General features: G+C 48.9%; 1 protein-coding gene across 1 annotated transcript in view; it reads right to left on the reverse strand.

Moving 5' to 3' along the window:
* The window catches only part of SMC1A (structural maintenance of chromosomes 1A), a 38,544-nt gene that overhangs the window by 24,984 nt on the left and 2,014 nt on the right, over positions 1–11,546 (reverse strand). The window contains exons 2-15 of the mRNA XM_051827118.3: positions 10,475–10,663; positions 10,250–10,362; positions 8,672–8,875; positions 8,340–8,578; positions 7,344–7,602; positions 7,120–7,260; positions 6,383–6,465; positions 6,025–6,232; positions 3,545–3,730; positions 3,268–3,447; positions 3,016–3,162; positions 2,778–2,915; positions 1,872–1,988; positions 1,689–1,795 (exon numbers count right to left, since the gene is read on the reverse strand). Of these exons, the coding sequence (XP_051683078.1) occupies positions 1,689–1,795; positions 1,872–1,988; positions 2,778–2,915; positions 3,016–3,162; positions 3,268–3,447; positions 3,545–3,730; positions 6,025–6,232; positions 6,383–6,465; positions 7,120–7,260; positions 7,344–7,602; positions 8,340–8,578; positions 8,672–8,875; positions 10,250–10,362; positions 10,475–10,663 (2,311 nt within the window). The remainder of the gene's footprint in view (positions 1–1,688; positions 1,796–1,871; positions 1,989–2,777; positions 2,916–3,015; positions 3,163–3,267; positions 3,448–3,544; positions 3,731–6,024; positions 6,233–6,382; positions 6,466–7,119; positions 7,261–7,343; positions 7,603–8,339; positions 8,579–8,671; positions 8,876–10,249; positions 10,363–10,474; positions 10,664–11,546) is intronic.

Raw genomic sequence — 11,546 nt, forward strand, 5'->3', positions numbered from 1 at the left:
TGGAACTCCCTTCTTCTGTTGCTGCCCCGGCTGGCTAAATCCTACTCACTCTTCAGGCTTCGATTCCCCACTACTTGTTCTCCAAAACCTTCCCTGATGGTTGCAAGCAGTTTCCGCTGTTCTTTGTTAGTTTCCTCCCTTTCAGGAGCAGAGCTGAGTTTATCAAACCCCACAATTCATAATACACTTAACCAACGTCTGCACAAGACCCTTCCCTTGTCTACTGTTTCAATCCCTAATTCTTACTCCATTACCTTCCCTCCTGTGAACATGTACCCCAAAGCATCACACACACACACAAATGCGTATCTTGCAAAATGTCATAGTTTCAAGATTCACACAAATACACAGTACCACAAAGTTTAATCCTTTTTTTTTTTTTCAGTAAATACCAGGTAACAATTTATTCATGTTACTGTGTTACTGCCTATAAATCTCGATCTTGCTTTGAACAGCTACACAGAATTTCATAGCCTGTATATTTACCATGTATAACCTACACTTTCTCCCACTGATGACCATCTACACTGTCACCAACATCACATAGCCACAAATTATGCCAAGAACAACAACTCTAAACATGTCTCTTTATGAGCCCGTGGCAAGGCTCTCTGGAACACATAGCCAGAGCACATTATGTCCACATAACACACAGGACATATGTAGACTTACTTTCACCAAATCCTGCTAGATTGATTTTAGTTTGTATTCCTCTGATGAAGAGATTGAACATAAATTCCTAACAACTGTTAGCCAGTGAAGCTTCTTTCCATGAAATGGTAACTACATCCTCTGCCCACTTTATTTTTTCAACTGGGTTTCTTGTCATTTTTATTTTTCCTCTTGTTGATTTGTAATTCCTTCAAAAATCTCCTCTGTATTCTCTATCTACCCCAATTACACCATCGGTCATCCTGTTTTGAAACTGTTGATCTATGGGTTTCTCCCAGTACTTGGTTAAATTCCCTGAGGAAAGAAACAACCACTATTTCAATTCTCTAACCCCTGAGCCTGGCTTGGGATAGGAGAGCAAGAAATATTTACTGTATGGGTAAAAGGCTATATGAACTGTTGACCGAGGCCCAGGGCCTAAGGAGGGTGACCATGCCATGTTTCTGTCCTACCCCATCTCCCCTCTCCCCTCCAATACCAAGTACAACCTGGCACAAGGTAGGTATTTATGACATGTTTGCTGAAGCAAGGAAGAAAGCAGTAGCTTGTCTAGTTGTGGCTATTCTTCCAATCTGGAACTTCTTTCCTCCGATCTCCCCACCCTCCCCACCCCCAGCACTGCCATCAGGAAAGTGACAATAAAACATAGCATTCATTGCTCCTAGCAGGTACTAAGTATTATGCAAAATACACTATGGATTATTTCATCTGATCTTCCCAATAATACCACAAGACTGGTCTCATTATTATCCCATCTTACAGAAACTGCAACATAGAAAGGTCAAAACAAGGTGAGCAGCTGAGATTTTAATGCAGGAAAACCAAGTTTTAAGCTGGCACCTCACTATACTAGGCTGCATTATCTCTCCGACCACCCTCTTCCTTAAGGCTTACCTCCTATAATAAACGCCCATAAATCTAAGAGCTGCTTCATGCTTTCTGATGGCATCTGAACTTCCCAAATGTCAGGCTGGGGGCTCAAGGCAACCCAGTACCTCTGCAGTACTCCCACCTACCGCTTCTTGGCGATCTCATTCTGCCGCTTCACCTTCTCTTCCTCAAATTCCCGGATGTTGCGCACACCAATCTCCCGACAAAACTCTTCGAACACCTCATCCTCTACCTGAGGAGAAAGCCAGAGGGCAGCAGTCTTTCCAGACGGAGTCGTGCTCCCAACCCTAGTCTCACCCCCTACCAACCTGGTTCATCTTCTCCTTCAAATCTTTCATCTCTCTCTCTCGGCTCTGGATGATCCTCTTGATGTCATTAATGCGAGGCCCAAAGTTAGCTAATTCACTCTCCAGCTTGGACTTTTCCTATGGGCAGTGGGTTGAGAACGAAAGAGAAAGGCTCCTTGGAGGCAAAGAGCTACCCTAACTGCACTCAGGAAGGGCGGAAAGGCATATGCTGAGAGAACCTGACCCTAGACAAGTCTCCACCCTCTCCTCCTGGAGCCACCACAGCGCTTCCCCGCTTGTCTCCATTAGGTCAACTTCAATCCACAGGCTGGGCACACAGTAAACATTAGTTATAGGTCAACAATCCCTTATCTCTAACTCCTGGGGCCAGCTATGTTTGAGAATTTGGACTTGAGTTTAGCAAAAGGTAAAATGATTTATATACTACATAGTATCTAACACCTCCAGGGTGGTCTGGGGAAATAAGAAAAAAAAATTATTTAGAACAGTATATCTACCCAAAGGGACAGATCCGCCTGCAATTCACTTTCAGAAGTTCACATATTTGCTGAATGAATAAATGAATGATACGAATAACATCTCCCATTGGCTGAACACCTAGAAGTGTAAGCACTTCACAGGCATTACTTCAATCATCACAACAACCATATAAAATAGGGACTATTCTATCTCCCATCTGACAGATAAAGATGAGAAAACGGACACTGAGAAACAACCTGCGTAATGCCATAACACGTTAGACGTCGCGATCTTATCCCCTGGCTGGCTGAGTCCATGCTATGCTCAGTTCCCTGAAGCAGGCTGGAAGGAGGCAAGGAAGTGCAGGAAGTTGTCATCCCCCAGAAAAACCTATGCTAGGACCCTGAGGATGGCTTTTGGAGGACAGGGCTGAAAGGCGGGCCCTACCTGCAGATTGAGGGCCAGATGTCTTGTCTTGGTCTGCTCTAGGTCACTCTGTGAGTACTTGAGCCGCATCTGCAGGCCATGGGCCTGAGACTGCACCTGGCGCAGCTCTGCCTCTTTCCGCTTTGCCTTCATTTGCTCCTGAAGGAGACAGGAAAGAAGGGCTAAGTGGTGAGAAGGTAGCCAACCTGGGCTTACGACGCCCTGACATTAAGGACCAGCACCACTGCCTGTGGCTTACTTTTAGCTCCTCTGTCAGCCGCTCCTTCTTCTCTTTCAGCTTATCCACTGCTTTCTCATCCCAGCGCCGTGCCTTGGCCTTCAGGTCACTGGCCCCACCAGAGATCACTCCTGACTTCTGGAACAGGGTCCCATCCAGTGCCACTGTCTACAAACCGTAAGGAGAATGGAGGAGAAGAGGGGAAAGAAGCTGAACACAGGGATCTCCGGGATTGAGCCTGTCCTGCTCGCACCTGGGGAAGAGAATTCACACCTTGTGGCGCTGGTGGCCTCCAAAGGCAATGCGGCGGGCGTCTTCCACGTTGTCACAGACAAGGGCATTACCGCACGCATACTGCAGGGCCTTTTTGATATGGGGTGGTTCGTAGCGAATCACATCAATCACGAGCTTGGCCCCCTTCAGCTCCCGGAGCTTCTCATCTGTTGGTTTCACCTGTTGGGAGAGGCCCAGTAAAGCGGCAGAACAGAGGGCAGAGAGGAGGGGCTCTCAAACACTGCCCCGACCTGACTCCCACCCTCACAAGCCTCACCTCCAGGTAGTCAAGAGGCAAGAAGGTCTCAGGCTCCCCACGCTGCTCCTTGATATACTGAATACAGTCCCGGCCCGTCTTCTCTGAGTCAACAATAATGGCATCCATGTTCTTGCCCAACACCTTGGTCACAGCAATCTGATACTTCTTCTGTGTGGGCTGGCAGAGGTCAATGAGGCGGCCGTACTGAGTAAAGGAGAAAGGCAACACTGAAGTGTGAGGCTTTCGGGAACTGGCTCACGAATCCCATTTTCCAGCCTGGACAGAAGGGCAGGCTAGAATTTGTATCAGAATCAGGGAATGCAGCTGGCAGTGCCTACTGGACAAGACAACCCATGAGGCCGGCACTGTGGCGTAACAGGTAAAGCTGCAGCCTGCAGTGTGCGCATCCCATATGGGTGCCAGTTTGAGTCCTGGCTGCTCCACTTCTGATCCAGCTCCCTGCTAGGCCCAGGGAAAGCAGTGGAAGATGGCCCAAGTTCTTGGGCCCCTGCAACTGTGTGAGAGACCTGGAGGAAGCTCCTGGCTCCTGGTTTCAGATGGGCCTAGCTCTGAAGTGAACCAGCAGATGGAAGACTTCTCTCTTTCTCTCTGCCTCTGCACTCAAATAAATAAATCTTTAAAAAAAAAGAAAAGAAAAGAAAAAGACTGCCCACTAACTGCAGCTTTGTAATCTTATCCTGTGCAAGTAGGAATGGTCTGAGCAGGCAGCACTGGCTAGACTCGCACTGCTGCCTGCAATCCACACCAGCGTAGCAGCCAATCTTAATGCCCTTGCCAAAAGCAGGAAGGTCTGGGTACGAGAAGGAGGGCAAAGGGAGGAAATGATGGGTTATGTAATGAAGGAAACCCACTATTACAAGAGTACCTCAAGGGAGGCGCCAAGCAAGAGATGATACTGTCTCCAGGCGCAATTATACCAGATAACTGACAGGGGAAAGCACAAGCAGGCTGAGACTACTGCTTCCAGAGCCCAACAAGATGGAATGGAAGCCTACAAATCTCATCCTGGGAGATTAACTACTAACGACCGAATGGGACTCCAGTAAGGAACCACTACCTTCTGACTTAACATCTATTTGGTCTTGACCTCAGTTTCTGAACTGAGGTCAAGAACTCCTAAAACCCTGGACTCTCTGGAGTGAACAGTGTCTTTTATATGCTAAGCAGATGACTGGTAGCTTCTAGACAGCTTAAAGACAGGAGCTCGTCACCACAAAAACGAAAGAATCATTAAAGGCTGGGACTTTCCGTCCCAGCTCCCAACCTCCAGGGAGGGGAGAGGGGTTGAAGGTTGAGCTGATTATCAGTGGCCAATGATTTGATAAATCACGCCTATATGATGAGACATTTATACAAAACCCAAAATTAGGTTTGAGGAACTTCTAGATAGGTGATCATGAGAAGATTCCTGGAGGGGGGCTTACCCAGAGAGGGCATAGAAGCTCCACATCCCTCCTCCCCTACCCTTGCCCTATTCATCTCTTCCAACTAGCTATTAATCTGTTCCCTTTGTATTCCTTTTAATAAAGGATAAACATTAAGTGAAGTGTTTCCCAAAGTTCTGAGACATTGTAGCAAATTCATTACCTCAGGAAGGGATCATGGGGTCTTCTCATAACTTACAGCAGACTGGCAAAACCACAGGCCACGACCTTGCAATTGGGGTGAAGTAGGGTAGTCTTGTGACCTATGGGATCTGAGACTGTCTCCAAGTAGATAGTGTCAGAACTGAATTGGAGGATACCTGGCTGGTTTAAGCTGAAGAAAGGTTTGGTGGGTGGGACACGATGCCAGATACCTTATATATTGGTACATGATCTCAGATTCAAAATTAATTTTTTACCAGTTCCCTTCTCCAATACCCCCAAATCAGGCCTAATTCCCTAGGAATGATCAGACAAAGGGTTAAGATCTTCAAGGGCAGGGACTGAGACTAATTCATACTTACCTCCCCAGCAGTGCCTACGGAAGTGAGAGAAAAATATGTGGAACCAAACTAAGTTGAATCATGACTGGGATAACATTCAAGAAACCCAGGAACTCAGGATTTGATGAAAAAGAGTCCAAGAGATCTAATAAAGGTCTAAAAGTCAATGGTCCCGCTGCTATATGCCAAGGGAGCTCAGAGACTGCATTTGGCTACTTTGCGGAGGGGAAGGAATAATTCCATCCTATGGCCCCTCCCCATTCCAAAGCCTCCCCTGCTTTCCCTACTCCCCTCAGAGGAGTAGACAAAGCAAGACAACCCTTCAGGAAGATGCGATTGGTCTGAGGCAAAGAACTGAGCTAGACCTGAATTACAGTTCTCCCAGCTCTCAGCCGGACTGCTTTGGGCAAGTCATTTAACCTTTCTGCATCTGTTTCTCCAGTTATAAAAGGAGATGAGCGAGCCTGTCCTCACGGGGCTGCTGGTAAAATCGTACGACAGGTGAACGTGAGAGTAAGTGCTCAGGACAGGAGTTCCCTTCCACTCTTACCACGGAGCCAGGGTAAAGGCGCTTGATGCTTTCCATTATCTCTGCCTTCCGTTGCTGGCGGCTGCTCTCCTGGCGGTCGATGCGGGCATCCCCTAGCTGCTCCATCACCTGGTTCAGCTCCTTATTGATCTCATCGATACGCCGCTTGGCCATCTCTACCTCCTCTGTCAGCTCCCCCTCTAGCTTCTTCTGCTCCTCTAGGGACTGTCTACGAAGACAGAGAACACAGCAGTTTAGCCTGGCTGGTCAGGTAACACCCCTGGCTGAGAGAGACTCTGTGGGTCCTACCTAAAGAGGGCCAGCACAGGCAGGGTCACAGGAACAGGCCTGGAAGGGGGGAAGCAGCAGAACTACATACTTGCTGGTGGTGATATATTCCTCTAGTTTCTCAATCCGCTTCTGATTCTCTTCAATCTCCCGCAGCTTCTGCTTAATCTTGGCCTGGGAAACAAATACATCCCATCACCAGGGGCTGAGCAAATAAACTCTAAGACCACGGGGCCCTGTCTTATACCCTGTATGCGCCAAGAACTCAACAATCTAAGACAATCTGTTACTAATGCAGGAGGCCTACTAAAAAGGATACAACAGATAGCAATCAGTGTTGTCTACTGACAAATGGGAACTTCCCAGGGCTCCAGAACTATGGAGGATCAAATCAGGGCAAAATAAAGCTTTGCAGGCCTTACTGCATCTGTTTTCTCATCTGTAAAGTGTGGGCATCACAGAATACCTGTTAAGTGCTTAGTACAGGGTAGCCATTAATACTAACGCCTGCCCCATTCTTTTAAATAAGGAAAAGAAGTGCTTGGCAGAATGCCTAGAACATTGTAGGCTCCTGGGGTGTCATAACAAGTTAGTATCTCTGTTATCATCCCACCTCTGTGCTGTCCTTTCATCGTTTGGAAAATGAGGATACCAGGAGTCATCCTCCCATAATGGCAGTCACAAATGAAGAATTAAATGAATCCATGTGCAGAACAGTGCCCGGCACACAGTAAGTGCTCAATAGATGCTAACTACTGTATCTGCATTCACAGTCTCATGACTTCCTCTCCTCAGGCCTCCATCCCCATTCTTGTGACTCATGCCCACCTCCGTCTCCACTTTCTTCCGTTCTTCCAGATCTAGACGGTCTTGATCAGCTTTCTGGTCTCGGTTAAACTTCTCCAACTCCTGGGCCAAGGTAGCTGCTCTCTTGCTGGCTTCCTCTTTCAACCGGTGGTATTTCTTCACCTGTGTCAGGGAGGGTAAAGGAGGACAGCCATGAGCACATTGGCGCAGCCGTCTCCTCCCCACTAAGCCCTCCAGGGCCTCACCTGATTCTCCTCTAGCGTCAAGTCTCTGCCCTGACTCTGACTCTCCTCTTCCATGCGCTCTTCAAACTCCTGCCGGGCCTTCTCCACGGACAGCATCTCCTTCTCCAGCTCGTCCATGTCCCCTTTACGCTTCTTGTAGTGCTTCTGAGCGTTCTGCAGAGACTTCTTGGCTGCCTCGAGCTTCTTGATTTTGTGGGACGTGTTCTCCTTGGCTTTGATGTACTGAGGGCGCTTCTGGTTCAGCTCCGAGTCCTTTTCCCTTTTGACAGAGGTCAGGGAGAACATCAGTGAGCACAGAAGACGGGAAGGTTCTTGGGCTTCTTACCCAAAGAAAGGGGGGACTGAACCCCCAGCCAGCTTCAGTGAATTGCCTCAAAGAACAAGGGCCCAACGCCTCACAGAGCCTCAAAAAACGGGCAGTAGCCAGACTACTCCCTGGAACCTCTGGCTTCAGCTCAGCATTCTAGCCAATTCATAAGGCAAACCTTCCACCCCTGCCTCAACCCCAGTCAGGCCAGGCCCCTCATCAACAACTCCCAAGAATACCCTGTGCTTGCTGAGTTGTGCCCCATCTGATCGAACCTTTCCAAAGCCTATGTCTGCTTTAGTTAACAAGGAAAACACTGATTTAAACGCTGCACATCCCATGCTTTTAACTGCTAGCTTCAGCATTCCTCTTGTAAGTGAGGCTTTCTTGGCCACTCCAGTGGCTAGGCCTCCCATCCTCCCTCCCTTTCCCTTGGCAAGGCCATCACCCCTTTCAAGTTCTCTCTCTTCTAAGTACCCTCCTACCCAGAGGCTGAGGACTTAAATATTCTATTTGTCTAAAATGCAAGTTAAGAAATGTGCCTGGTTCTGGCCAAAAGTCAGTCAAGGGGGAAATAGAGAAAACTAGTACAGGCACTGGCCTCTAGGCGCAGAGGAGCCCCAGGGAGCAGCACAGCGTCTGGCTCCCCGCCCTCCGCCCCCAGTTGCAGGCCCAGGGCTGCCTCTTACTTGATCTCCTTCTCGATCTGCTGCTGCTCCCGCATCATTTTGCCCAGCTCCTTCTTCTTCTCCTTCAGTTCGTCCTCTACTTTGTCCATACGCTTCTTGTCCTTCTCAATCTCTTTGTTCTTGGAGGCCAGTTCCTTGTTGAGCTTCTCGATTTCCACTTCGTTATGGTAAAGTTTGAAGAGCTGCAGCTGCACCTGAGCTCGCACCACCTCATCCTTCAGGCGCTGGTAGCGGTCAGCCTGTGCAGACAAGGCAGTGGGGCCCAGAGGGCATCAGGAAGGCACTGGCTCCAGCCTGACCCCTCAGAGCCGACAGGCAGGCTGGCTACCCACCTCTTCTTTCTCCTGTTTGGCCTCCTTGCGCTCAGCTGCGATGTTCTTCTTGCGATGGTAGTTAAACTGCGTGTCCTCCTCGGCCTTCACCATCTCCTTCTTTCGCTTATCATACTCCTGGGCCAGCTCTCCGGAACGACTGATCTCTTCAAATAGAGCTGTCCTCTCTTTAGGATTCTTCATGGCAATAGATTCGACAGCCCCCTGGTAAAGGTCAAGGCATTCTTCCAGTTAGATCCCAGCCAGCACAGTTCCCCCTACCCACTCCCACTCGTTCATTCAAAAAAGGTTCACTGACACACACTCTCACCCCACCCCCGGGCGCCACATTTCACACTGGGGTTTGAGGACACATTCCCTGCCTTCTGAAAACAGGGAGTAGGAGAAACAGATCCAGAGAGAACACAGCGTTTCATGAGCAGTGACAGAAACAGCACAGAGAAGGACTCAGTGAAGCTTGGGGGCAGGAGACTGGTAGGGATGTGTATCTGGGAAGGCTTCCCACAGGTGACATCTAAGCGGAGTTTGGAAGACAGAGGGAGACTAACCAAGAAAATGAGAAAAGGCTCATTCATATAGAGGAAAATCAGTAAGCAAAAGCCTGCGGGCCACAGGAAGAACATGAATTTGGGGAAGTGTAAATGGTTTGAGTAGGCTGCAGGGAGAGTACTGGCAGTTACAACTAGTAAAATGTGGGCCCAATCAAACGATGGTGTTTCCCAAACCCAGGCTTAGAAATTTGGATTTTCATCCTAAGGCAATGGTTCTCAAACACACGCAAGCATCATGATGCCCTGGAGAGCTTGTTACAAACACAAACCGCTATGCCCCACTCCACAGTCTCCTTCTGAGCAGGCAGGGCTGGGATGGGGCCTGACCGTGTGCGTGTCTCACATGTTCCAGGTGAGGCTGATAGTGCTGCTCTGCAGACTAATTCGAGAGGCACCATCACAAGGTAACACAGAATCACTGAGATGCCCTAAGGAAAGATGTGTGTACTCATGTGACAAACCTGGCCTAGGGAATGAACTGTTAGGGGACAGGTCGGAGTCAAGAAGCCCAGTGAGGAAGCTGCCATTCAGGGGAGAGATGATGAAACCTGAGATGGATGTGCCCGGCACTGTGGTGTAGTGGGCTAAGCCTCCGCCTGCGGCGCTGGCATCCCATACGGGTGCCAGTTGGAGTCCTGGCTGCTCCTCTTCTGATCCAGCTCTCTGCTATGGCCTAGGAAAGCAGTAGAAGATGGCCCAAGTGCTTGGGCCCCTGGACCCGCGTGGCAGACCCAGAAGAAGCTCCTGGTTCCGGATCAGCCCAGCTCCGGCTGTTGCGGCCACTTGGGGAGTGAACCAACGGGTAGAAGAACTCTCTGTCTTTCCCTCTCTCTCTCTCTCTCTGTAATGCTGCCTCGCAAATAAATAAATCAATCTTAAATTCACCATTTTACATAATGTTTCAATAAAGAGTTTAAGCACTGTGAAAAAAAAACTTAAAACACAAAAAACCATGAGATGGAGCAGACCCAGTGGGGATGCGATACAGGCTGACAAAAAGACAATCAATAACTACTTAAATACCTACCTGGAAGACGAGGAAGTTGCGAGCTTTGATGAGGATACCCAACTTCTCTAATTCTTCACTGTACTCATGCAGCTGGACCACTTTATTGTTGATCTTGTACTCAGAGGAACCCCCTACAAGACAATGCAGGAGTTGAAAGCGAGGGCCACACTGTTCTACTACCCCAGTTAACTAGTCCAGCCACCTCCCCGGACCCAAAGAGCCTAACTGGTCAGCCTCACCCACCTACAATGACGCGGGCAAAGGTGCGGTCCTCAGCACCATCCTCAGAGTACACCATGCTGACAAAGGCCCGGTTGGCAGCAGGCTTGCCCACAGGAGCTCCATGGATCAGGTCCCGGAGGGTCTTAACCCGCAGGTTGCTGGTTTTTTCACCCAGCACGAAGCTGATAGCATCCATGAGGTTTGACTTACCTAAGGGAGGAAAGAACACAGCAAAAGGGGAAAGTCAGGAAGAAAGGGAGAGGAAACGGGATAAAGGAGATATTGAGCGGAGCAGCAATGTCCCCTAATCACTCAGGGCTCAGACTAATGGGAGAATAGTCTTCTGCCCCCATAAACTGGGCCCAACCAAAGCTCTGGGTCACAGGAGAATCAGTCCCTTGCAGTTATGACTAACAGCAGCCAGAAACTAGAACCCTATCTAAAAAGAAAATGTTACATTCATGGAACAGATTGTTCTACAACCTGTAACAACACAGGCAAAGGCCCACACACGGTGAAACAAGCAAGATAAAAAAGTCAATCCAGTTTGATCTCCACCATGTTAAAAACAAAAACAGGGGGCCAGCCTCATGGTGCAGATGAAGCCACTGCCTGCAACACTGACATCCCATATGAATGACAGTTGGAGTCCTGTCTGTTCCACTTCCAACCCAGCTCCCTGCTAGTGTGCTTGCGAAAGCAGAGAGGGTGGCCCAAGTACTTAGGCTCCTGCCACCAATGTGCGAGACCCAGATAGAGTTCCGGACTCCTAGCTTTGGCCTGGCCCATTCCTGGCTGCTTCAGTTATTTGGGGAGGGAACCAATGGATGAAAGATCTTTCTCTCCCTCTCTCTAATTCTGCCCTTCAAATAAACAAACCTTTCTTTCAAAATATGTATTTATTTGAAAGGCAGAGTTGCAGAGGCAGAGAGAGATTTCTCATCTGCTGGTTCACTCCCCAAATGGCCTTAAGAGCCAAAGCTGGGCCAATCCAAAGCCAGGAGCTTCTTTTGGGTCTCTCACATAGGTGCAAGGGCCAAAGTACTTGGGCCGTCCTCCACTGCCTTCCCTGGTGCATTAGCAGGGAGCTAGA

The sequence above is a fragment of the Oryctolagus cuniculus genome, chromosome X, assembly GCF_051225735.1.
Source record: "Oryctolagus cuniculus isolate XC-2025 breed Fujian yellow rabbit chromosome X, ASM5122573v1, whole genome shotgun sequence".
Lineage (NCBI taxonomy): Eukaryota > Metazoa > Chordata > Mammalia > Lagomorpha > Leporidae > Oryctolagus > Oryctolagus cuniculus.